Source organism: Sitophilus oryzae, unplaced genomic scaffold (assembly GCF_002938485.1).
Source record: "Sitophilus oryzae breed Bouriz unplaced genomic scaffold, Soryzae_2.0 scaffold_1145_pilon_pilon, whole genome shotgun sequence".
Taxonomy (NCBI): Eukaryota; Metazoa; Arthropoda; class Insecta; order Coleoptera; family Curculionidae; genus Sitophilus; species Sitophilus oryzae.
Window position 1 is genome coordinate 112,301 of NW_022145777.1, and position 22,687 is coordinate 134,987.

A 22,687-nucleotide genomic window follows, 5' to 3' on the forward strand; every position below is an offset into this window, starting at 1 on the left:
ATTTTCAAAGTAAAATAACTGTTATTTTGGACTTATTTGGAAAATGATAAAGAGAAAATATGTTTCTTTTATCGAGATCTACCACCCCTTAAAATACTTGCACTTATTTCTGGGACACCCTGTATAACTATAACAATATAGGCAGAAAGTAGCCTATATCAATATATGTATAAGTAACAGTATGTACTAGGATGTATCACGACCAGAAACTTAAATTTGTAAAATTAGAATTGTTCGAATTATTAATCAAAAACTGTTAAAATTATTGTGCATTGAAGTTTGACGATGAATATCTTTTGAACGCTTAATTTACTCGACTAATCATAAGAAACCATTTTTGTAGAGCAGTGAATTTTCTACAAAACCATGAGTGCGCGTATCATAATGATTTTTTGTTAACGAGTTGTACAATTCCTAAGAAAAAGAAATCTGCCTGAAGTGGAAAAGAAGGAAAATAATCAAATTTCAACCATTAATAACATTCGAACGGTAAAGTTTACAAAAAAATTGTAAGATACCTTTTTTGTAGAGAATTCAATTTCCTACAAACATATGAGAGGAAATATTTTTCCAAATAGCAGATACCGAAATATGATTTCTTTCTAATAATATGGAAAAAATAGAAAACTGAAAGGCGGAGGGCGGAGGCGGATTCCTATTAAAATTAAGAGCTCATACTTGGAGAGAATTTTTTTCAGGTGTCACCAACCTTTTTTTCAGAGTATAAAGTGAAAAAAAATAGACGATTTTTTTGACCCACTCTGCTGTACTACTCGTTTTTTTATTATATTACTATCGGACTTTATCTAAGACAGTGTATATTCTATGATTACACTAATAATCCCGCCCCACAAAGGCACATTAATTTCTTAATGACAATATTCCATTATAGATTTTAACGTTCTACGGAAATTTCATCTAGATAAGTTTGATAAATACTTATATCATAATCAATAAAACTGATGTATTCAAAAAATATTTTTACATATAAAACACGGCATTGTGTTCTTACATTTAGATCTGTATCTTTTTTCCTTTTATATAAAACCTTTATATAAAATAATTCCTATAAAGTATGTAAGCAATTTATATTTCAAACAAGCGTTGCCTCTTTCATTTCAGGAAAATAAAGATGTATCGAAACAATAAAAGTTTAATATATAACTTAAAATACTATCTACGAAACAGTCATCTACATGGCTTAAGATACGTGGGAAACGAAAAATATCATATAACTGTGAGGTAAATTAGTTCCTTTTAATAATAAACAAACTTTAGTCCAATGCTTTTTTAAACGCTACTTACTTTTTTATCGATACTAATATACGAGTATAAAATCCTTAAGTGACTGACATACTGATTAATCACGATCCTGCTCAAACCACTCAACGTAAGAAGCTCAATTTTGCCATACAGGTTGATTCCAGGGTGTAGAGGTTCGATAAGAAGGGATTTTTCGAAATTCCAGTTCCAAGAGGGTGAAACCACGCCTCAAATATTAGAATATTTTTTATTTAAAAACGGTCAAGTTTCCGAAAAAACGCTTAAACACGTATATTTTATTTTGTTTTTTACATATTTTAAGATTTTTTAAAAATATATACAGGGTGTTTCGAAAAATCTGACCATTGATTAATCATCACGATCCTGCTTAAAGCGCTTGACATAAAAAGCTGATTTTTGGAAAACATTTTTCGGAAAAACTCTTAAACACGTATATTTTATTTCGTTGTTTTACATATTTTAAGATTTTTTATAAATTTATACAGGGTGTTTCATAAAATATGACCATTTAGTAATCACGATTCTGCTTAAACTGCTTGACGTTTAAAGCTGATTTTTGGCAAACGGATTGACTGTGGGGTGTAGAGGTTCGATAAGGAGGGGTTTCTCGAATCTCAAATTCCAAGGGTGAAAACGCCCCTCAAATATTACAATATTTGTTATTTAAAAAAGGGTTAGTCTTACAGGAAAACGCTTGGACAAGCATAATTTATTTGTTTTTTTTACATATTTTGAAATTTTTTAAAAAATCATACAGGGTATTCCAAAAAGTTGGGTAATTTCTTAACCACGATTCTGCTTAAACTGCTTGACGCAAAAAGCTTATTTTTGGCAAACGGATTTTTCGAAAATCAAATTCCAACGAGATGAAACTACCCCTCAAATATTACCAAGTTATGTAATAATATCGCCATATTGTTTTTCTCATGCTGACATAAATGTGAGAAAATTTTATCCAGTTTGTATGTTAATTTAAATTCTAGCTTTGCTTTATCATCACCATTACAAATGATTAATTCGACGCGAACGAAGTCGCTGGTACACGCTAGTAAGGGTATACATATAGAAATAATAATTGCGTCTTTGTTATGGGAAACTTATTTACAACAAACCAAACTCGCCAAGTATACTAATTTTTACGTCGATTTTGATATAAAAGTCCCTTTTAATGCAAGAAAATCAATATTTTACAGAATACTATGGATGATTATCTTCAGTGCGTCGTGTTTTGGGATGATAACAATGTTTACTTCGCTTTTCAATAATTACAATGAAAATGCTATCAGCTTTCTCACAGAGACGACCTACCTGGATTGGAACACAAGTTTTCCAGCTGTAACTCTATGTCAAATATCCGAGATAGACTTTAACCTAACCGAAGAGTAAGAGAATATTTTTATGCAAATTGTAGTAATACCACACGATCGAAAAAAAAACGGCGTCGAAGAGAAATTTATAGAGCATTCAATTTTACATAAAAATGGTCTCTGTACTGTTTTTACCAAAACTTCGTATTTAAAGGCCTATTTTCTTGAACTAGGAAGTAATAACTGACGGTTGCTAAAAGTAATAACTGACGGTTGCTAAATAATAAATCGTTAAATAACAATTAGTTTGTATATCTGTGTGTATATTTATTTTTTGGAAAATGATGATAAATGGCTTTATCTATGCAGAATTATACACACATATACAGGGTGGGCCACTGAAAACTTACAATGGCAATAATTTTTAAACCAAAAAAGATATCAAAAAAATAAAAAATACCGTTTCTATAATATCGAGGGAGAATACATATGACGTATTTTTTGAACCACCCCGACCTACCCCTAAGGCGGGACCACTACTCACTTGAAAATTTTAAATGGCAACACCCCACTTGTGGCGCCATTTTGGAAAGCCCATGAAAAATGCTAAACGATGATCATAAAGTTTTTAGGGTGAAATTGAAAAACTACCCCTTACACGAAAAATTAGGTGGACATTAATGAGAAAAGTGATTTTTTCAGCATAAGTTACAAGTTGGGACCCAGCTAAATGAGGTTTTTTTCAAACTACCCCGACCCACCCCTTCACTTCTAACCTCAAGATAGCGACACCCCACTTGTGACACCTCTTTGGAAAGCGTATAAAAAATGCTGAACGACTGTCATAAAAAGAACGAAAAAAATAGAGCCTAAAAATAAAATAAAAATGTCAAAACGTATCAAAATCAATAGAATGAATTATTTTTGTATCCATGAACCATAGCGAGAAAAAAAAAGCTGGTACAAAAAAATTTATTATAACTCTTAATGAAGACCTCATACACTTTCAGCAAGATGGAGCCCCTTCGCATTATTCTATTGTCACAAGGCGGTGGTTGGATAAATATTATCCAAGGCAATGGATTGGCAGAAGGGGTCTAATCGAGTGGCCGCCAAGGTCACCTGATCTCACTCCTTTAGACTTTTCTTTGTGGGGTTACACTAAATCCATAGTCTAGATCGTGTAGCAATTTCAATTAGCTTTCCAAAGAAGTGTCACAAGTGGGGTATCGCTATCTTGAGATTAGAAGTGAGGGGGTGCCACCTAGGGGTGGGTTGGGGTGGTTTGAAAAATACTTCATTTGCGTCATTTAGCTGGGTCCGAATTTGTAACTTATGCTGAAAAAATCACCTTTTTCATTAATGTCCACCTAATTGTTCGTGTAAGGGTAGTTTTTCAATTTCACCCTAAAAACTTTATGATCATCATTTTGCATTTTTCATGAGCTTTCCAAAAAGACGCCACAAGTGGGTTGTTGCCATTTAAGATTTTCAAGTGAGTAGGGGTGCCGCCTTAGGTGTAGGTCGGGGTGGTTCAAAAAATACGTCATATGTATTCCCCCTCGATATTATAGAAACGGTATTTTTTATTTTTTTGATATCTTTTTTGGTTTAAAAATTATAGCCATTGTAAGTTTTCAGTGGCCCACCCTGTATATACATACTGCCATTACTCGCTGACGAGTATTTGACACACATCAGAAGATGGTCACGCAAGACGTTTTCTTTCATGAGCTTTTCTGTGACTGAAAAGCCCGATACGTGATGTTATCTGTCTACCGCACTCCGGACATTCAAAAATCTCATTGCTTTGTTGCCTCTTTAGTTTTTAGTTGTCGCTGTTAAGAGTCCATTTCACTAGTCCTAAATTTTCTCGAAAATAAAGATATAATTTAAAATTCTGTTAGAATACGGAAATAGATTGAAATTTTGTGATTACAGTGATATATAATTTATATGGTTTTGTAACAAATTGCTCGCTATTTTATGGCAAATGTTGAAGCTCTGCAAACCTTAATCAAGCCTTAATTAAAGCACGTGTGTTTGGAATTTTAGGTGTGACTTAACACGACAGGATCGGGCTATGCCTTAGGCAGATTTCTGAAATATAATATATATTTCCTTCGCCCACACACCCACTTTACCCGACCCCTTAACTTGGTTTACAATTATTCTTCTCCATTCCGTTCTGTTGTGAGCTGCTTCTTCCCACTCATTCTGCTTGTTAATCCCCTTTAAGTTTTCGTGGAAAATATCCTTGTACCTTTTGAGTTGTCCACCCGGCCTCCTCTTACCGTCTACAAGCTCACCGTAAAGCAGAGATTTTGGTATGCGGTTTTCTTGCATTCTGCATACGTGACCAGCCCATCTTAAGTGGGACTTTGTAATCATGACTTCAATACTTTCGCAGTTAGCTTTTTCAAGGACCGATACGTTTGAGACATGATGGAACCATTCGATGCTTAAGAGTTGTCTAAGATGTCTCTGTTGCAACTTGTTTAGTGCGTTCATGTGTCGGCGATACGGCACTCCGGTGCAGAATTATACCCATGTACTTAAGATCTTCGTATATTTTTCAGATATACGTACAACACAGACCTGTAATTATTATTAATAAAAACATAAAAACATAAAAACAACATATTGTAATTAACAAAAAAAAACACTAATTTTATATTTATCTTAACTTACCTATAAATACGTGTGTTTTAAGTTTAAAAATTGAATTTTTATTTACAACAATATTTCGATTCTAGTATCACCGGAGACCAGGATCCAGCATCGCTCGAATTTTTTCTTGTCGATATTCTCTTTTTCACAGGAACCTGTTATTCCTGCCAGACCGACTGTAAATCTTGCTCAAAGATTAATTTAGCTAAAGTTGTCAATAAAGTAAGTAGAAATGTTGTATTTATGTATCGAATTTCAGCATCAACCATAACAAAACCAATTGTAAATCTAATTTCAGCAAAATCAGTAGGCTAGTAACTGAACATTCTCTTTTTATTGAAAACCTTAACACTTTATCGTTGAACTCCCTTACTAATAATTATTTTGTCAAGGTTCACATAGTAGTTATGTCAACACGGTTTTTTTAATACACTATTTACGCATTTTTAGTTGAGAAAACCATGCAACAAACTTCTGGACACCTGCCAGTGGAATAACTTCGACTTCAATTGCTGCGAAAAATTTCTACCCTTGGAAACCGAATATGGAGTATGTTTTTCCCTCAATTCCTTGCACACTACGTGAGTTATTCATAAATGTAAAATTACCAAAAATAATTCTAGAATTTATCAAATTGTTTTTTGCAGACCGTCTGGAAAACCTGATCCTATTTTCATGATGAATCGAGAAAATGGACCAGGAAAACTAGTTATTAATACGAAAGAAGATATAAGGGTATATAAAATGAATAAGTAAATTTTACCCCATGTTTTAATATAAATATCTTCATCTTTATGTTATAATTTATTTATGAAAAACATTACTACTAACGTATACATTTGAAGTAGAGAGCTATCTCTGTCGTATGCCAGATATTCTTTCATATTCCAGTCTCTCATCGCTTGTCGTATACCATATTTATATACCTAACCAAAGCGGGCGTCCTCTTCTGTTTCTTCCAGGGGATGACCGTTGGAATACACGTTTTGGCCATCTTGTGTCTTCATATACATACATACAGCCGTTACTCGCTGACAAGTATTCGACACACATAAGGAAGATGGTCACGCTAGGCGTATTCTTTCATGAGCTTTTCTGTGACTGAAAAGCCCGATACGTGATGTTATCTGTCTACCGCACTCCGGACATTCAAAAATCTCATTGCTTTGTTGCCCCTTTACTTTTTGGTTGCCGCTGTTAACTGAGTTTACAACTCTTCTCCATTGAGTTCTATTGTGAGCTGCTTTTTCCCACTCATTCTGCATGTTAATTCCCTTTAAGTTTTCGTGGAAAATGTCCTTGTACCTTTTCAGTTGTCCACCCGGCCTCCTCTTACCGTCTACAAGCTCACCGTAAAGCAGAGATTTTGGCATGCGGTTTTTTTTTAATACTTGTGTCTTCAATCTTCATTAGACGGCCAAAATATCACAAACCTCTTTTCTCTATTCGCTCTATTATTATTTCTTGTGTCGATGTCCTCTTTCTAATATCATCGTTTCTCACTCTTTGTAATCCGCGTACTTTCGTAACTTGACATGAATTTGTTTCGATTCTGTAATGCATCTCAAAGGTAACAGACCTCCCTAATCTGGACCCTCTAGCGCTTCTAAGTTAGTAATCCATCCCTACAGCCAATATTCTCCGTTGTCTTCTTCTCCTAGGGCCCATATCTTATTCGCGTAGCCTAAAGGGTTCCGGAGACGATCAATAATATTGTCAATGGTACTCATTGATATTGATGCACCTAACTGATCGTGTAGGAAGCGATTAACGCTATTGTCAATCGATTGACGGAGATTGATAGCATTTTTGATTGAAGCACATTGACGGAGATCATTGATACATCGCAATTGAACGTGTAATTGAGAAATTGACAATCGTTCGATCAGTTGTTTACCAGACGGCAACAATGACGGACACGGGTGATACGCCGCAGGGCTCTGTGGAACCCAAAAACATTAGTGAAAAAGACTTTGTGTTACTTTTGATAGCGTTGTATCGGGATCATCCAGAGTTATGGAAAGTAAAATCCAACGATTATTTGAACAAAAATAAAAAAAAAGTTCAAATCCAGTCCAGAGGCTAAGTATCTTAATGTTACAGAAAGTCTCTGAGTAGCAGGAATTGCAAGACGCATCACAGTGTCTTGTTTTTCGATGTCTGGTCGAATTAATTCTAATGATGTATCAAAACTGTTTTGATCCATTCGGAGAAAATTTTTGTAATACTCAGGTTCACTATTTCGCAGAAATTGTAGCAAATGTTCATGGGTAAAGCGGCTTCTCAATTTATACCACTCTTTTGACCAGCATCTCCTCCTCTTCGCTTTTTTCTTGGCTTTATTTGTCTGCAAACAGCTACAGTTAAGGCCAGAAAGGTGGCGCCCCCTACAAATAGAAATCATACTGACATCAAAATTAAATCACATCAAAATTATTTGGAAAAAAATCGAAATAAAAATTAAATTTCTATTTCCTCTTTCTCCGAAACTAAGGATTTTAGGACATACACTTATACGAACTCTTTTACTTATTTTTATCTGCAGAATATGCTGTCGAAGTTTCCAGAATGCAGTTCGGACCACCCTGTATACTTATTATCATGATAGGTTTTTGCATATTTCCTGCATATAGCTGTTGACATTTGTAGGTGTATTATCACGCCCCTGAAGATGTTCCATTCATCAACTCAGAATCGAATTTTCGTAAAGACATTTCGGTTGGTGACCGTTATGAAGTCTTAATTAAGGTAAATAAGTAAACTAATTATTTTTTTTAATCCGGTAAACAGTAGGTCTCTAATGTTTATTCAGTGACGATTCAGTGCTCGAATGGATCGAAAAGGGGCGTCCAGACCGGATGAGAGAGCAGGAGCGAGCAAGAATTCGGGTATGTTCTATGGGAACGCTTAACTGGTGTAGACGGCTCTGCGAGCGAGCGAATAATTGCTTGCTCGCGCAGACGCTGTTCCACGCCGTGTCGGTACATCAAAGAAAATTCGCGCTATTGCACGTTCGGTTTGGACGGGATTTTGTTTACCACGTTTGTGATCGAATATCAAAAATGGAATGGCCGAATGAAGTTGTTTTAGAACTAATAGAGGAGTACAAAAATCGCCAAGACCCGTAAGGTTATAGCTAGCCTTTCTCTAGGTGAAATTGCTTTTCGGTAATTGGTATCACTTTTCATTATTTTTATGTCAATTAAATCTACATTCGGCAAAAGTTCTTAAATTTTCCAGAATCTTCTGTTTCAACATCGTTTAGTAAATTGCTACCACCATGAGAAACTCGATTTTTAAAAAGACTTATGTTCCACCATCTCCTCTGCAGTCGTTTTCTCTGTTGACATTTCAACAATTTATAAAATACAATGAAAGACGCACAGGCAATAATTTTTTAAACATACAAATAATCGCTAGGTCTGGACGGAAGCTGATCATGTGCTCGAGAGCAGCTGAAATCGCGGGCGAATTTGAATGTTTGCTCGCGCTCGGTACTGCTCGCTCATCTGGTCTGGACGCCCCTAAATGGGTCTGTCACGAGCCGGAACTGAATGGGTGGGGGTAGGAGGTCTAAACTGTGACTTTAAAATCGCTCGACCTGTCATAGTAAAATACTGAACTCAGACCTTTTATTTTTTGCTTTTTGTTGTCCGGAGGTTGAGTTTATTTAATATACAACACCACACTTTATACAGAACCACCACGATCTACAGAAAACACATCTTTTACCCTTTAAATTTAACAATAATTGAAGGATTCATATGAAATACCGTCTTAAGTGTTATATTTACTCTACACACTTATTTGTTTCAAACTTACACTTTATTTTTATAGGTTATTGAAATCGAAAATGACGAAAACGTTAAAAGCCTATCAATAGAAAAACGAGAATGTCGATTCCCTTGGGAAGTACCTGATAGTCTAAAGGTTCACAAATGGTACAGTTACTCCACTTGCATGGTACAATGCCATGCAGATAATCACATTAGATTGTGTAATTGTACCCATCACTTGATGCCAGTATATAGTAAGAAAATAATAGTTGTTGAAATATTAAAATATTATTAAACACATAAGTTTTTTTTTCTGTTTTAGATAAACAGGGTTATTGTGACATCGATGGTTTAAATTGTTTAACTGAACATTTTGGTAAGGAAATTAATTGTTAATCCTCAGAGTATAGTCTCTCCAACGAAAGAATATGGCATTATTGACATTTGACTGACATTTTAATTCAAAAGTTTTTTTTTCAAACGTCACAAATGTATTAATTTTTGCGACGTGATTGACAATATAAACTAATTTGAACGCCTAGGCATAAAAGTAAAGCATTTTTACGCCTAGTATAAAAGTACGAAAATATATTATTAAACTGACATAAAGTGTCAAATTCAACGAACGTAAGCATAGTTTCTCGATATATAATTACATACAAGGTATGACTCAAATCTTTTTATATTATTTGGAACGTTTGAAATTGTTTAAAAATTTATTTGTGACTTTTGAAAAAAATAGCATGTTCTATTCGGAGTAAAAATCCACTAAAGAGCCTCGGCTAACCGTCAAACGTACAGCCTCGCCATAAAAAGTGTAATTTTTACTTCCAATAAAACAATATATGTACTATTAATGCCATTTGAGGTATATCCTCTGACTAGACAGTCTATAAAATCCCTTAGAATATGATAAATCGAACTTTTGAACCTTCAGTTTGAATTGTTTTAACGGTTAATGTTAAAAAACTAAAAACACGGAATGTCATTTTGTTTTTCTTCTAAAAAATATACTTTTCAGAAACTGTAAACAGAATACACGCCAAGGGTCACGATAAAGCTGGATTGGTTTGTGACTGTTTACCTTCTTGTGTTGAACCGGAGTATACCATAGTTTCGGATCAAAAAAGGTAGGTATATTCAATATTTATAAAAAAAAACGTTTCTAGTAGTAAAACTAATTTTACAGAGCTGATTGGGAAGGTAATGGAATAACCATCAAAATGCAATCTCTTCCTACTTCTAGATTCAAGAGAGTTGTAGTCAAAAGTCCTCTAGATTTAGTTGGTAAGATGTTTCGTATATGCCCAATAAATAAGTGAAATTCGTCATTCTCTGAAATACCTAGTCAATTCACGTATTGCAGAAAAACGGCGCGGCGTAACGGTGCATTTTCATGTATTCGTCATCCGTTGATACCACCAACAGACGACGCAATGATTGGTCATAGTGCACTTTTTAGTTCAGTTAAATTTCCGCCACTAGAGTAGTAGGAACAAAGAACTTGAAGGAATTGGACCGTTGTCTCTGTTCATACTATCTTTACATTTATTAATTCTGATGCTTTCAGATAAGATATGGTAGACCGGATAAATCTTGCGTTGCCGAACATATTGTTGATAAAGAACATTGTATAGTTCTTAATAATTTAAAATTAATTAAACAAGTCTCAAATTACAGGCAATTAGATGCACAGAAAGCATCAGAATTAATAAATGTAAAGATAGTATGAACAGAGACAACGGTCCAATTCCTTCAAGTACTTTGTTCCTACTACTCTAGTGGCGGAAATTTAACTGTTACGCTCGGTGGGCTCTGACTCGGTTGGCTAGATCTTGCCACGCCCACTCGGTGCCCACTGATATGATGACTTATCCTATACCGATCTCTAATAGTTTTAGAGATAAAAATAAAACATATGTGTAAAAACACGATCTGAATAAGCATTGGTTAAACCATAAATTCGGCAAATTGAATGCCGAAACTTCGTTTATAGTATGGAGTGTAGAGGTAAGGAGAAATATCTTCGTGCATTAAAAAATGGGGGCCATAAAAAAGGGAAGACCTAAAATGGCGCTGCTGTAGCAAAAACCTAAAATTTAAAATATGCACCGAATATTTTTAGAACAGGAAATTATTAAAAAAAAAGATAAATAGTCACAATAAATTATCGACACAGTCAAATGGTGTACCAATTGAAGAGCTACACAGTTCGCTGGCAATACGTTAAACCGCTAGGCATTTCAGGGAATGACGGTTATCACTATATGACGTGATCAAAACATGCAAAAACAGTTTTATTCACAATAATAGAAAGAAACAATTTCCATTTCTTTTCAGTATCCATAGGTGGCGCGGCAGGTCTCTTCATAGGAGCCTCTCTGATTACAATCGTCGAGTTTATCTACCTTATCTTGTTCAACACCAAGAAATAAATTGTAAAAAAGTCGTTATTTTTACGAAAATGTGAAAAAACTTTATTAAGTCCTAATTAAAAATACATTGTAAATAAATACTACATAGAAAAATAGAACACTAGAAGTACAAAGCCTAGCGTTCTCTGTGATGTGTACCTTAAGCACTATGGTTTAAATCTTAAAGTTAAAGTATGCGTTGTATCTTTAATCTTATCTAATTTATACTTGGCACATTTCCTGAGATTATAGAATTTTAAGAATGGCACTTATTGACATCCCAAAAAAATGTCTTGAATTTTTTGGTTTTTTATGTTTAATATACACAGTTAAAAAATAAGTATTTGTATACATCTAAATAACAGCCGAATATTGAGAGAAGACTAACAGAAAAAAATACATTTACAAAACAACTATTTATTGTCAGACTAGATTTTTGTGAAACGTGAAATAGCTGACTTAAATTATAAAAACCATTTAAGAAGTTTTTTAATAACAGTATACTCGTAAACATTATATAGTGACTGCTACAAACCTCACAAAAAAAAGGATTTTTGTAATATCATAGATATTGGTATATTTTAAAATAAGATGTATTTTTTATATCAACATAGGTCGGATTTTCTTTTGTTTCGTAGCTACCGGAGGTTAAAGTTTTTCTTTCAAGTGCTTTTAGCGATTCGAATGAAATTTTGAGGGTAAAAGTTATTATAAGTTTATAATGTAATAGGATATAATAATACAGTTGAATAAACGAGCATATAATGGTGGTTGTTATTCACGCGGATGAAGTTGTCATAAGTCGTCCAAGTGAATAATGGCCATTATATGCGAGTAGAATACTATACTTTATCCAGGACTATCAAAAAAATTTAGATAATATTAATATAAGTTTTTATTTTTGAGGTCAAAAAAATATTGAACGAGTTTAACGAGGAATAACATGGAAACAAAACATTGAAATTTTCTTTAACTAGGTAATACTACTTATAGGTACTAATAACTATATAGGTACTTTAAATGGGGGGTACTTAAGATAATTACGAAGATTGAACGTTTTTTCATATTTTTTCGAAGACGAATCAGTGAGTATTTATTTAACACTTTGGCCAGTTTCTGACATTCAAAAATTTTATGGGTTGCTATTAGACTTGAATTAAGGCAAATTAAAGACCTCGACAAAATATCAAGAGACAACTTTTAATAGGCCATAAACAGTCTACACAATTGTGTTAACAAAAGAACAAAAGTCAGTGGTGCAAAGTTTTTTTAGAAAACTATTCCAGTAATAACTTGCAGTCCCTGGTGAATCTGTTGGCCTTTTTTAGCATTAAAATATGTCGCGCTTACGCAACTTTTACACTCAAAATTTCATTGCTAAAAGCACTTGTAAAAAAATTATAATAAATTTAGAAAAAATGAAGACTTTAACCCCTTGTAGATACGAAACCAAGCAGAATATATGTTGATATAAGAAATAAATCTTATCTTGTTTTTACGTAATCCCAGCACGAGGAATGGAACATGTTTTTTGACACACTATGGACAGGAATGTAGTTCCAGTACGAATATTCAAATAGGAAAAAAAAATCTAATAACCATTCTAAATCTAAACAAACTAACAAACAAATAATAACGTTAAAAACATAGATAGACGTTAACAAAATAAAACTTAACATATAGTTTCTCACTGCAGCTTCGAGCGTTGAGAGTCCATCATAGCGTATAAGTCAGACCGATCCAGCAGCCTGTTTAGTTCCATGTCGTTGGAAAATATGTAGTAGTCCGGATTATCTTCAGATTTTAACGCATCGCGCAGTTCTATAAGCAGGTCTTGCCTGGCCCTTTCGTCTGGAGTAAGGGTCTTAAATGTTCCTGAAATAACGAGTGTTACGAATTTCTTGCAATAAAACTGTATGTATTAGACATGAGCGAAAAAAATCTATGATTTATGCGCTGTTCCCTAATAAAAGCACACCGGGTCATATCTGTAGTCAACTGCATGTAGAATAACCTAATTTTTTCTCAGTACTTGTATCATTTTCCAATAAAAATATAATCAGCCATTATATTTTTTTAAATAATATTTAACACCCAAGGTACAAAGAAAACAAGGTATGATCGATAGCGGCTCCAATTTCGTTAAGTTTGCGCATACCACCTGTGACGTCATACGTCATACAAAAAAATATCCGTATTGTTCAATTGCCACTAATAAAAAAAGACCTAAAATAGGGAAGAATTAGGACATAACCCCAAAAGTTATGTTTTGACATCGACCTTGACATTTGAAAAATTATTTTCACATTTTGACACAATCAAATTTCACAGATGACACAATCTCTTTGACAGTTTGAAATTGGCGCGCAGAGCTTGCCTACCAATGGTGCCGTTTATCACCTGTGACGTAGTGATCAACCTGCGCAATATCATACCTTGTATTCTTTGTATCATGTTTAACACCTAGACACAATTGCAAAGTTGGATTTCTCGCGAACCACTCATTAGATTTTGATGATTTCTTTTTTAAATTATAAATTAATTCCTTTTAACGGATGCTACGTCAGAAATGATGTGTCGCGTTTTATTCCGAATTTATTTTGAGCATATACAGGGCACAACAATAAGACGAAGTTTTAAGTGTTTTGCCCGAACTTTGTAACACCCTGTAGGGTGCAGCAGTTGTAGTAGAATTGCTAAATCAAATCACATTGCAGCCTCATCTTTTGTGAGCATTTTGTTTTTTTTAATCAGGACATTATCTCTGTTTGTATTGGAGATACGCTGCTTTAAAACGAACGTCTCGGAAAAATGCTTCGCAGGCAGAAACTTTTATGTGTAAATAATCAAGGCGACGCGACATAGGCGAAATCGGATATATGAGTATTTGCAATATGACAAAAACGGTTGTCAGATTAAAAAATGCCATCTGTAACGGATGTTGCTCGTATTGTGGCTTTAATTGAGGATGGCCGAAGTCAACGTTATGTCTCCGATACCCTGGGTATATTTCGCACAACAGTCCAGGATGCCTGGAATCGGTAAATGGAAACGGGAAATTTCACCAGGCGAGTGGACACTAGATATTAGTCCCTTAAAATTTCTTTACCTTTTTTTTTAATTTTCATGTTTTAGTTAGTTTTTTTAATTTTCATGTTTCATTAGTAGGTGCCCGGTGGTGTAAAGGGGTTCGAATCCCACACCCGGCATTGCATCAGCCGACTATTTTTATTAAAATAAAAATAGTTTAGGTACCTAGGTCGACTCAGCCTTAAATGAGTACTTGGGATTCACAATCCTGAGGTAATAATAGGCGGTTGAAGCGTAATGCTAGCCACATTACCTTCCTTGTATACCGAACGGCTCTAGTATGGCAAGCTGTACCTTGCTACTCCCAAGGCGTTAAACGCTATATACGGGAGCTATTAGTATTATTATTATTATGTTTTAGTTAGTTTTCAGGTTAAACTTACCTACGTTCTGATGTTTGATTTGTTTTTAAAGTTTTTTTCGAGGCGTTTGTTTTAAAGCAGCGTATCTCCAATACAAACAGAAATAATGTCGTGATTAAAAAAACAAAATGCTCACAAAAGATTAAGCTACAATGTGATTTGATTTATCAATAGCTTTTTTTTGTTTATTTTAATTTACAGTTTGGATGTGACAACTTCACATTTCTGAGAGCAACGGCGATTGAACTTGTTTCCATGGCTAAGTCATTGACATTGTTTAAAAATGATAAGAATTTGCTATAACTCAGTAATTTTTCGAAGAAAACATATCATAGTTTATATCGCTGAAAAGCTTTAAAATGGCCAACTATGGTTTCCATTAAAAAAAACATATGTTTGTATCATATGTCAAAAATGACAGGCTTTAGAGAAAAACGGAGGACACAATCTCATTAAGGATGTGATTATCTACAACTTTTATCTGAAAACTTTTTGTCTAAAATAGCTTATAATGGAATTAGGGTCAATTTTTAAAATAGCCGAAATTTGTTTTTTTCGAAATATCCAGTAAGCCATGAACTTTTTCAAAAATCTGAAAGGCGCATATTTATGACCCCACAAAACTGCAATTCTTTCCCCATTTAACCGACTCTCTATTTCCAGTAATTTCCGAGATACCCATAGAGAACATCGTAGGAAACTCACCCTGTATATTGGCGAGAGTTTCTATATAAGGCCTGTCAATACTTTGTTTCGCTAAGACTTCTTTTATTCCCTTAGGATATATTAAGTCGAAAGCCTTCTCAAAGTCTTTACAGGCTATACCTAGTGGAAGTTTGTATTCTTTTGTTCGGCTGATAGTTTCTCTTAGCTTATGTATATGATAGTAACCATAACCAGTACCATACAAAATATTCACAAAAATAATAAACAACAAAATACAAAACACGCTAGACGCAGCACAACCACGAGAACAAGCAGGCTTTAGAAGCGGCTTCAGCACGACTGATTATAGTATTTGGGATAGGGTAAATTTTTAAATGCTAAATCGAGATACACCTTTTTGTTATAAAGCCGACGATTTTTATAACTCGGTTGTTTACGGGAATCTCCGATGGTGGCAGGCACCGTGCGTTCTCCGCCGATGCTGCCACTATCGGAGAACGCACTAATCCTATATTCTAATGATGGGACAACTCGAGCGAAAATTCGCTCAAGTACTCGATTATTGAAATAACCGACATCGCTCGACTATGAACGAGCGATGCAAGTGACGAGTTACAAGCGACGAACGCAAGCGATCCTAGAATGAAAAAATTGAAATCCGATTTTAATGTGACATACTCGATAAAAACCCGAGCGAATTTTCTACATACATTGCAGGTAGCAAATTTATACGACGCCGTATATATATTTATCCGTAGCGTATCTGAGGGACAACATTTTACGACCTACATCGACAATGCTTTGAAATAAACTGAATCAAGCGAATTGCTCGTCGCTTGCTACTTGCCATTCATCACCGAAAGAATATGTGCCCTGCGCACACAACTTACTGCTTGGCGCTTGGCGTTAACGAGTACTTACAACAAGCGACGGACGAAAAACCGTATTTTTAAATTGGAGTGATGTTTCGCTCGAGCGATCACTCGGTTATTGCAATCGCTTGAAACTCGAGTACTCGATTATTGAAATTAATCGGTTTTCCCATCACTACTATATTCTCACTTACCTTTCGAAATGACGATCTTCTCCAGCAACCGTTTCGCCTTTCCCGCCTTTAACACCTGCTCGTCGATCGTGTTCTTCGTCACCAGGGTATAGATGACGACCGGCTTGGTCTGGCCGATACGGTGGCACCGGTCCTGCGCTTGGATGTCCGCTTGCGGGTTCCAGTCCCGATCGAAGAAGATGACGGTATCGGCTCCGGTCAGATTGAGACCCAGGCCGCCCGCTCGCGTCGATATCAGGAAGATGAAAATGCTGGGGTCCTCGTTGAACTCCTTCATGTTTTGCGCGCGGTAGTGAACGTCGTGGCTGCCGTCGAGGCGTCGGTAGTTGATTTTGCGCATGATCATGTATTCCTCGATCAGGTCTAGGCCGATGCAGAGTTGGCTGAAGAGAAGTACCTGAAAAGAAGATCAATTTTGATGGACACAATGAGGATGATGATGGGTCGAAAGCAGGGTTGTTATGATTTAAACATTTTGTTTAAAAATTGTTATTTTTTATACAAGACGATAAAATGGTATTTATCCATGACTCGTCTGGATAAATACCATTTTATCGTCTACAAATAAATAAAGCTGTCTCTTTAGTTGTCAGTTTTGAGTCAATATTTTTTAATTCTTTTTAGTGTCGATTGCTGATTGAATTGGAGCCAGAAATGGCTCAAAACGAAATAAGTAAATTACCAACAGATATTCAGGCTGAGGCGACAAACGCCATATCCAAACTACTTCCATTTGAATCCCGAATAACTTATGAAAAGGAATACAAAAATGTTCAAAAATGGAAGCAATTAAAAAACGTGCGAGAAGAAATAAAGTTTTTAATCGATCCTCGCTGTTAAAGTATCATTTAATCTACACTTGCGGTTAAAGTACTATTTTTGATAGATATAAGGCAATTTTAACAGTTGCTATGGAAAAAACAGATCATGGATAAAGCTATGCCATATGTATATTACACACGCACACGACTTTGTTTACGCGACATTGTTTACGGGCATTTTTCTATATTAGAACAAGATTATCTTATAGGCCTATCCTTCTCTCTGAATACGTTATTGAAAAAGAAAGACATGAATGCTAACTTGGAGCGTTTTTTCGCTGCGTTGACAATAATTACTAAAAATATAGACCATTAAAATTTTTAAATCAAAATATAACTGATAGTGTATTTATTATTTTGAAAATAATTTGTTATATTATTTCAATATACTTTTTATATAAATTTTAAACAAAAATTAAATCATATAGAGATAAATTTATTTTTAAAAATGTTTAAAACTGCTACTTTGAAAAAGAGCTATGATGAATGGGCAACAAATAGAATCAGTAATCAGGGAAACATTAAAATATGTTTTGACATTGAAAAGTCAAAACATATTTTAATAAAAAAAAATAATTAATGTCACTAAAGAATGTCAGTTTTTGTGCTTTTTGTATACTGTTTGACCCGTGATAATAAAGAGTTTATTTGGATTTTCGACGATATTTTAGATTTGTGTTCTTTTTATAGTGTGATAAAGTTAGTGGATAAATAGACATTATGACTAATAAAAGAGTAATATGTGAAGCTGTTCGCAATAGGAAAAATCTTATCCTAAAAGAACTCTAAAACACTACAAGTATGAAAACCTCTGAAGTATGTTCCATATTTTCAAAAAACAAGACACATATGTTATTTAAAATCGTTTTTTACACCGTCTTTTATTCAGCGAAATATACAGGGTGGTCCGAACTGTATTCCGGAAACTTTGACAGCGTATTCTGTAGATAAAAATAAGTAAAAAAGTTCGTATAAATGTCCTAAAATGCTTAATTTCGGAGATACAGGATGTAGAAGTTTAATTTTTATTTCAATTTTTTCCAAATAATTTATGAAGTAACGTCAATATTTGAATGAAAATTGGCGTCGGGGAGTTACTCTTAAAAACAGTTAAAACACGTGTAGGTGGCGCCCCCTACAAATAGGAGTCATATTGACATCAAAATCGAAATTTCTCATGTCAAAAAACTTCCAGACACCAATTTTCATCCAAATATTGACGTTACTTCATAAATGATTTGGAAAATATCGACATAAAAATGAAACTTCTACACCCTGTATCTCCGAAATTAAGCATTTTAGGACATTCATTTATACGAACTTTTTTACTTATTTTTATCTGTAGAATATGATACCAAAGTTTCCGGAATACAGTTCGGACCACCCTGTATATTATGTTAGGTAACTTAATAACTTTAAACATTATTACGTAATTTACCTATGATTTTTTTCTTTAAATAATTAATGTACTAGTAAATATTGTCCAATAAATAATTAATATCCGAATAACAATATTTTCTCTAATTTATATATTTATATTTTCTATTTTATGACATAAAAATGATATACAGGGTGGCCCATCGAAAACGTTCCGCAAGGCATAACGGCCAGAGTATTTTTTTTTCAAAAAATCCAAAAACACGTCAATTTTGTTTGTGAGGGGGACAACTTTGCCCCAAAAATGATTGTAAAATCTTCAACCCTCTAAGCAGGGGTGTCATCCCCCAACTTTTTTCAAATGGGAAGGGGGGTCAAGTGGCGCCGCAATGAAAAGAGCTTTTTATTCTCTATATTTCCCCGCTTCGTTTTTGAAAATCGGTGGAGTCATTGAGAAAATATGAAGGATTGATTTGAAAAGTTTATTTAAACATTTATCAGAGTAAATGAGAATGATAAATTCCTTCGACCAATTTACTATTTTTTCTTATTATTTCTAGATGTTTACGCATTTTTTCACTTGCCACAAGGTTGAACGATCAGTTGCGGTAATTGCTAGATAGCTGTTCTGTGACTTGTCCGATGAAGTTCTCAATATCGTTCAACTGACCCACAATAGAATTTCCAAAAATACCAGCCCACACGTTCAATTTCTGAGGGTTTTGTGTGTGCACCTCGTGAAAAACCCTGGGGTTGTCCTCAGCCCATTACCGACAGTTGTGCCGATTAACTACACCGTTCAAAAAGAAAGTACACTCATCCGAAAAACACACCAGTCGTTCACTCATAGTTTCACAAAATTGCAAGCGACGGTCAAAATCGTCTTCGTTGAGTTCTTGTACCAACTGCATTTTGTACGGGTGGAACTTGTTTTTTTAATATCCTTTGGACACTTGTACGATTCACGCCGGTCTCATTGGTTAATTTTCTTGTACTCAGCGTACTATATATACTATCCATGGCAACTTGGCCGAATACGAATACCTCCATAGCTTCGTTTACTGCAGGATTTTCTCTGCCTCTTCATAACGGAACCAGTTTCGCGAAATGTTGCTACTAACTCGCGAACAATTTTGCCATAAAGGTGTTTGTCAGGATGGCGTTCGTTGAATATCTGATGCGCAACCCGATTTCGACATTCATTATTTTTAAAATAAAGTTTGATTATTTCCACTTTTTCTGCAAGTGAGTATCCCATAATTGTTAAAAAGTTTAACGATATTGAGAAGAACCGCAACGCACAAGTCACAGAACAGCTATCTAGCAACTACCGCACCTGATCGTTCAACCTTGTGGCAAGTGAAAAAATGCGTAAACATCTAGAAATAATAAGAAAAAACAGCAAATTGGTCGAAGGAATTTATCCTTATCATTTACTCTGATAAATGTTTAAATAAACTTTTCAAATTTCAATCCTTCATATTTTCTCAATGACTCGACCGATTTTCAAAAACGAAGCGGGAAAGTATAGAGAATAGAAAGCCCTTTTCACTGCGGTATCACTTGACCCCCCTTCGCATTTGAAAAAAATTGGGGGATGACACCACCGCTTAGAGGGTTGAAGATTTTGCAATCATTTTTGGGACAAAAGTTGTCCCCCTCACCAACAAAATTGACGTGTTTTTGACTTTTGTGAAAAAAAAAATTACCCTGGCCGTTATGCCTTGCGGAACGTTTTCGATGGGCCACCCTGTATACACAAAAGAAAGACAGATGATTGGTCAGTCAGTGTCAAAGACAAAGATAATCAGATGGTCGAATGTCGTTGATGTGTCTTCAACAAAAATGAAGCGAATTTACTTATCCACGAAGTTTATAAGATCTAAGATAAAAACACGTTTTGTTTAAAAATTAAAAAAAAATTCCTGCTAAACGGTAACTACTAACCCTGTGACCTCTTTTCATTAAATGAGGCAAAAATGCGTCCAACACTTGCAGTTTACCGCTGGTATTGACTAGATCTTCGTTGATAAGCAGTTGGTTCTTTTCGCTGTTCGGGTCCAGCGGAAAATGAACCAAATACGGATGGCTGACTATCTTCCTGAACATCATCATCGTGTGCTGCATCGTAATGTTTTTCATTATCTTGTTTATTTTTCTTATGTCACGCTTGTCCATATTGACGTCGGATTCGGAAATGACGCCCGATGATAGATCACCCTCCTGTTCCTCTTCCTGCTTCTCCTCCGAGTCACTCTCGTTCTCTAACCACACAAACTTCCTGTAATTAATTCTCCTTTGTGTGCACTTCCGTTTAGGCCTAGGTCCGTCTAAAGCAAGCTAAAAGAATAAACAAACTATGGTCGAAAAGCTAGCAACGTTTTTGGGGGAATTTTAAAGAAAACTTTTAATAAAGCTCATTTTTTGATAGAATTGAATATGCCAGTGGTCGGACAGTTTAGAAAAAGCCGAGTTTAAAAAAAAAAAAAAATTCTGCACAGTCCCGTATTATACAGGGTATCCCAGAAATAAGTGCAAGTATTTTAACTGGTACTATAGTTTAACCCCAGAAACACGCCTATGAAGTTTTTTTTGGGATTTTTTTTTAAATTCGGAATTGTTTTAAAATTTTTTTGGCAACATAAATAGTAGATTAAATTTACAAGAAAGAAAATCCAGAAAAGATCCAGTAGTTCTCAAAATTTTAGCAAAAAATTATTTTTTTTTTTGGAAATTTTCAAAGTAAAATAACTCCGTTATTTTGGACTTGAAAAACGATAAAGAGAAAATATGTTTCTTTTATCGAGATCTACCACCCCTTAAAATATTTGCAGTTATTTCTGGGACACCCTGTATATTGTAATCGCAAAATATTTTCCGATGCACGTCATCAATCATATCGACATTAAAGCTTGATTTCCATGCATCCGTTATCCGACGACACGTTGATACGATATTAATTTTATTGGTTGAATTTAAACACTTCGATTGGTTAGAAACGGTTAACGAATCGAAGCCTTAGCCTAACGAATTAGCCTAATATCGTATCATCGTATCGTCGGACAACGGATGTATGAAAATCAAGCTTAACACTAAAGTCTATAAACCTGATTAAATAAAATTTTGGCAAAAATGTTTAAATTTGTTGTATAATTTAACATACCAAGTAGCTCTTCATTTGACTCTATAGAGCAAATGATTGTAACAGATATTTTATTTAGATTAAAGCTGCAAAAATTAGTTTAAACCGAATTTTATTATCGCTATGTTGGTTACATTGCGCCGTTTTCAGCAATGTTGTCGTATATTATTTAACAATTATCCTAATGTTAGTCAGTATTTTGTATAATATCGTGTTGTTGTTGAATCTTTGTAATTCTCGTTTTTTTGCCTATTTTCATGGTCCTTTTTTAAAAATTGTACTTTAAAAGCACAAACAGTTCTTTTAGGAACTAAATTTTCGAGTTTTTGTATTTCATTTCCTGAAATTGTGTGTTGAAAATATGCCGAAGCACTTAAAGAGTCGAAGCAAAGAGCTTGTAGCTTCCCTGATAAACTATTTTGAACGAGAACGTGATAATAAAGGTCCTTTATTACCCTTGACTGCAGTCAGAGAAGTACGTTGGATTGATAAGTACATTAGACCACTTTCAAAGTTATTTCTACGTTAGTTTTTATTAAATTCTGTGATTATTAGTGTGTGAATTAATAGCACCCTGTTACTTGTTATTACCACTTATCGCGTTGTAAGATGTACAGGGTGTCCCATTTTAGTTGAAATCATACTGTACCTCCGTTATTCGTGAAGATAGAAGGGTGCGGTTTTTAGAAACCTGTACTTTTTTGTCAAATGG

At 34.6% G+C, this 22,687-nt stretch overlaps 2 protein-coding genes across 2 annotated transcripts in view; one reads left to right on the plus strand and one right to left on the minus strand.

Annotated features, from left to right (window-relative positions):
• The first annotated feature begins 1,132 nt into the window (after positions 1 to 1,132).
• Positions 1,133 to 12,354, plus strand: LOC115886531 (sodium channel protein Nach-like). Its single transcript, XM_030905737.1, has 11 exons — positions 1,133 to 1,242; positions 2,478 to 2,666; positions 5,348 to 5,483; positions 5,712 to 5,842; positions 5,909 to 5,996; positions 7,911 to 8,009; positions 9,099 to 9,291; positions 9,360 to 9,413; positions 10,059 to 10,167; positions 10,227 to 10,324; positions 11,378 to 12,354. The coding sequence occupies exons 1-11, from the start codon at positions 1,133 to 1,135 to the stop codon at positions 11,470 to 11,472; spliced, it is 1,302 nt and encodes a 433-aa protein (XP_030761597.1). The 3' UTR covers positions 11,473 to 12,354.
• LOC115886537 (lymphoid-specific helicase-like) overlaps positions 11,498 to 22,687 on the minus strand; it is a 50,753-nt gene continuing 39,563 nt past the window's right edge. The window contains exons 5-7 of the mRNA XM_030905751.1: positions 20,781 to 21,173; positions 16,636 to 17,032; positions 11,498 to 13,326 (exon numbers count right to left, since the gene is read on the minus strand). Of these exons, the coding sequence (XP_030761611.1) occupies positions 13,139 to 13,326; positions 16,636 to 17,032; positions 20,781 to 21,173 (978 nt within the window). The 3' untranslated portion in view covers positions 11,498 to 13,138. The remainder of the gene's footprint in view (positions 13,327 to 16,635; positions 17,033 to 20,780; positions 21,174 to 22,687) is intronic.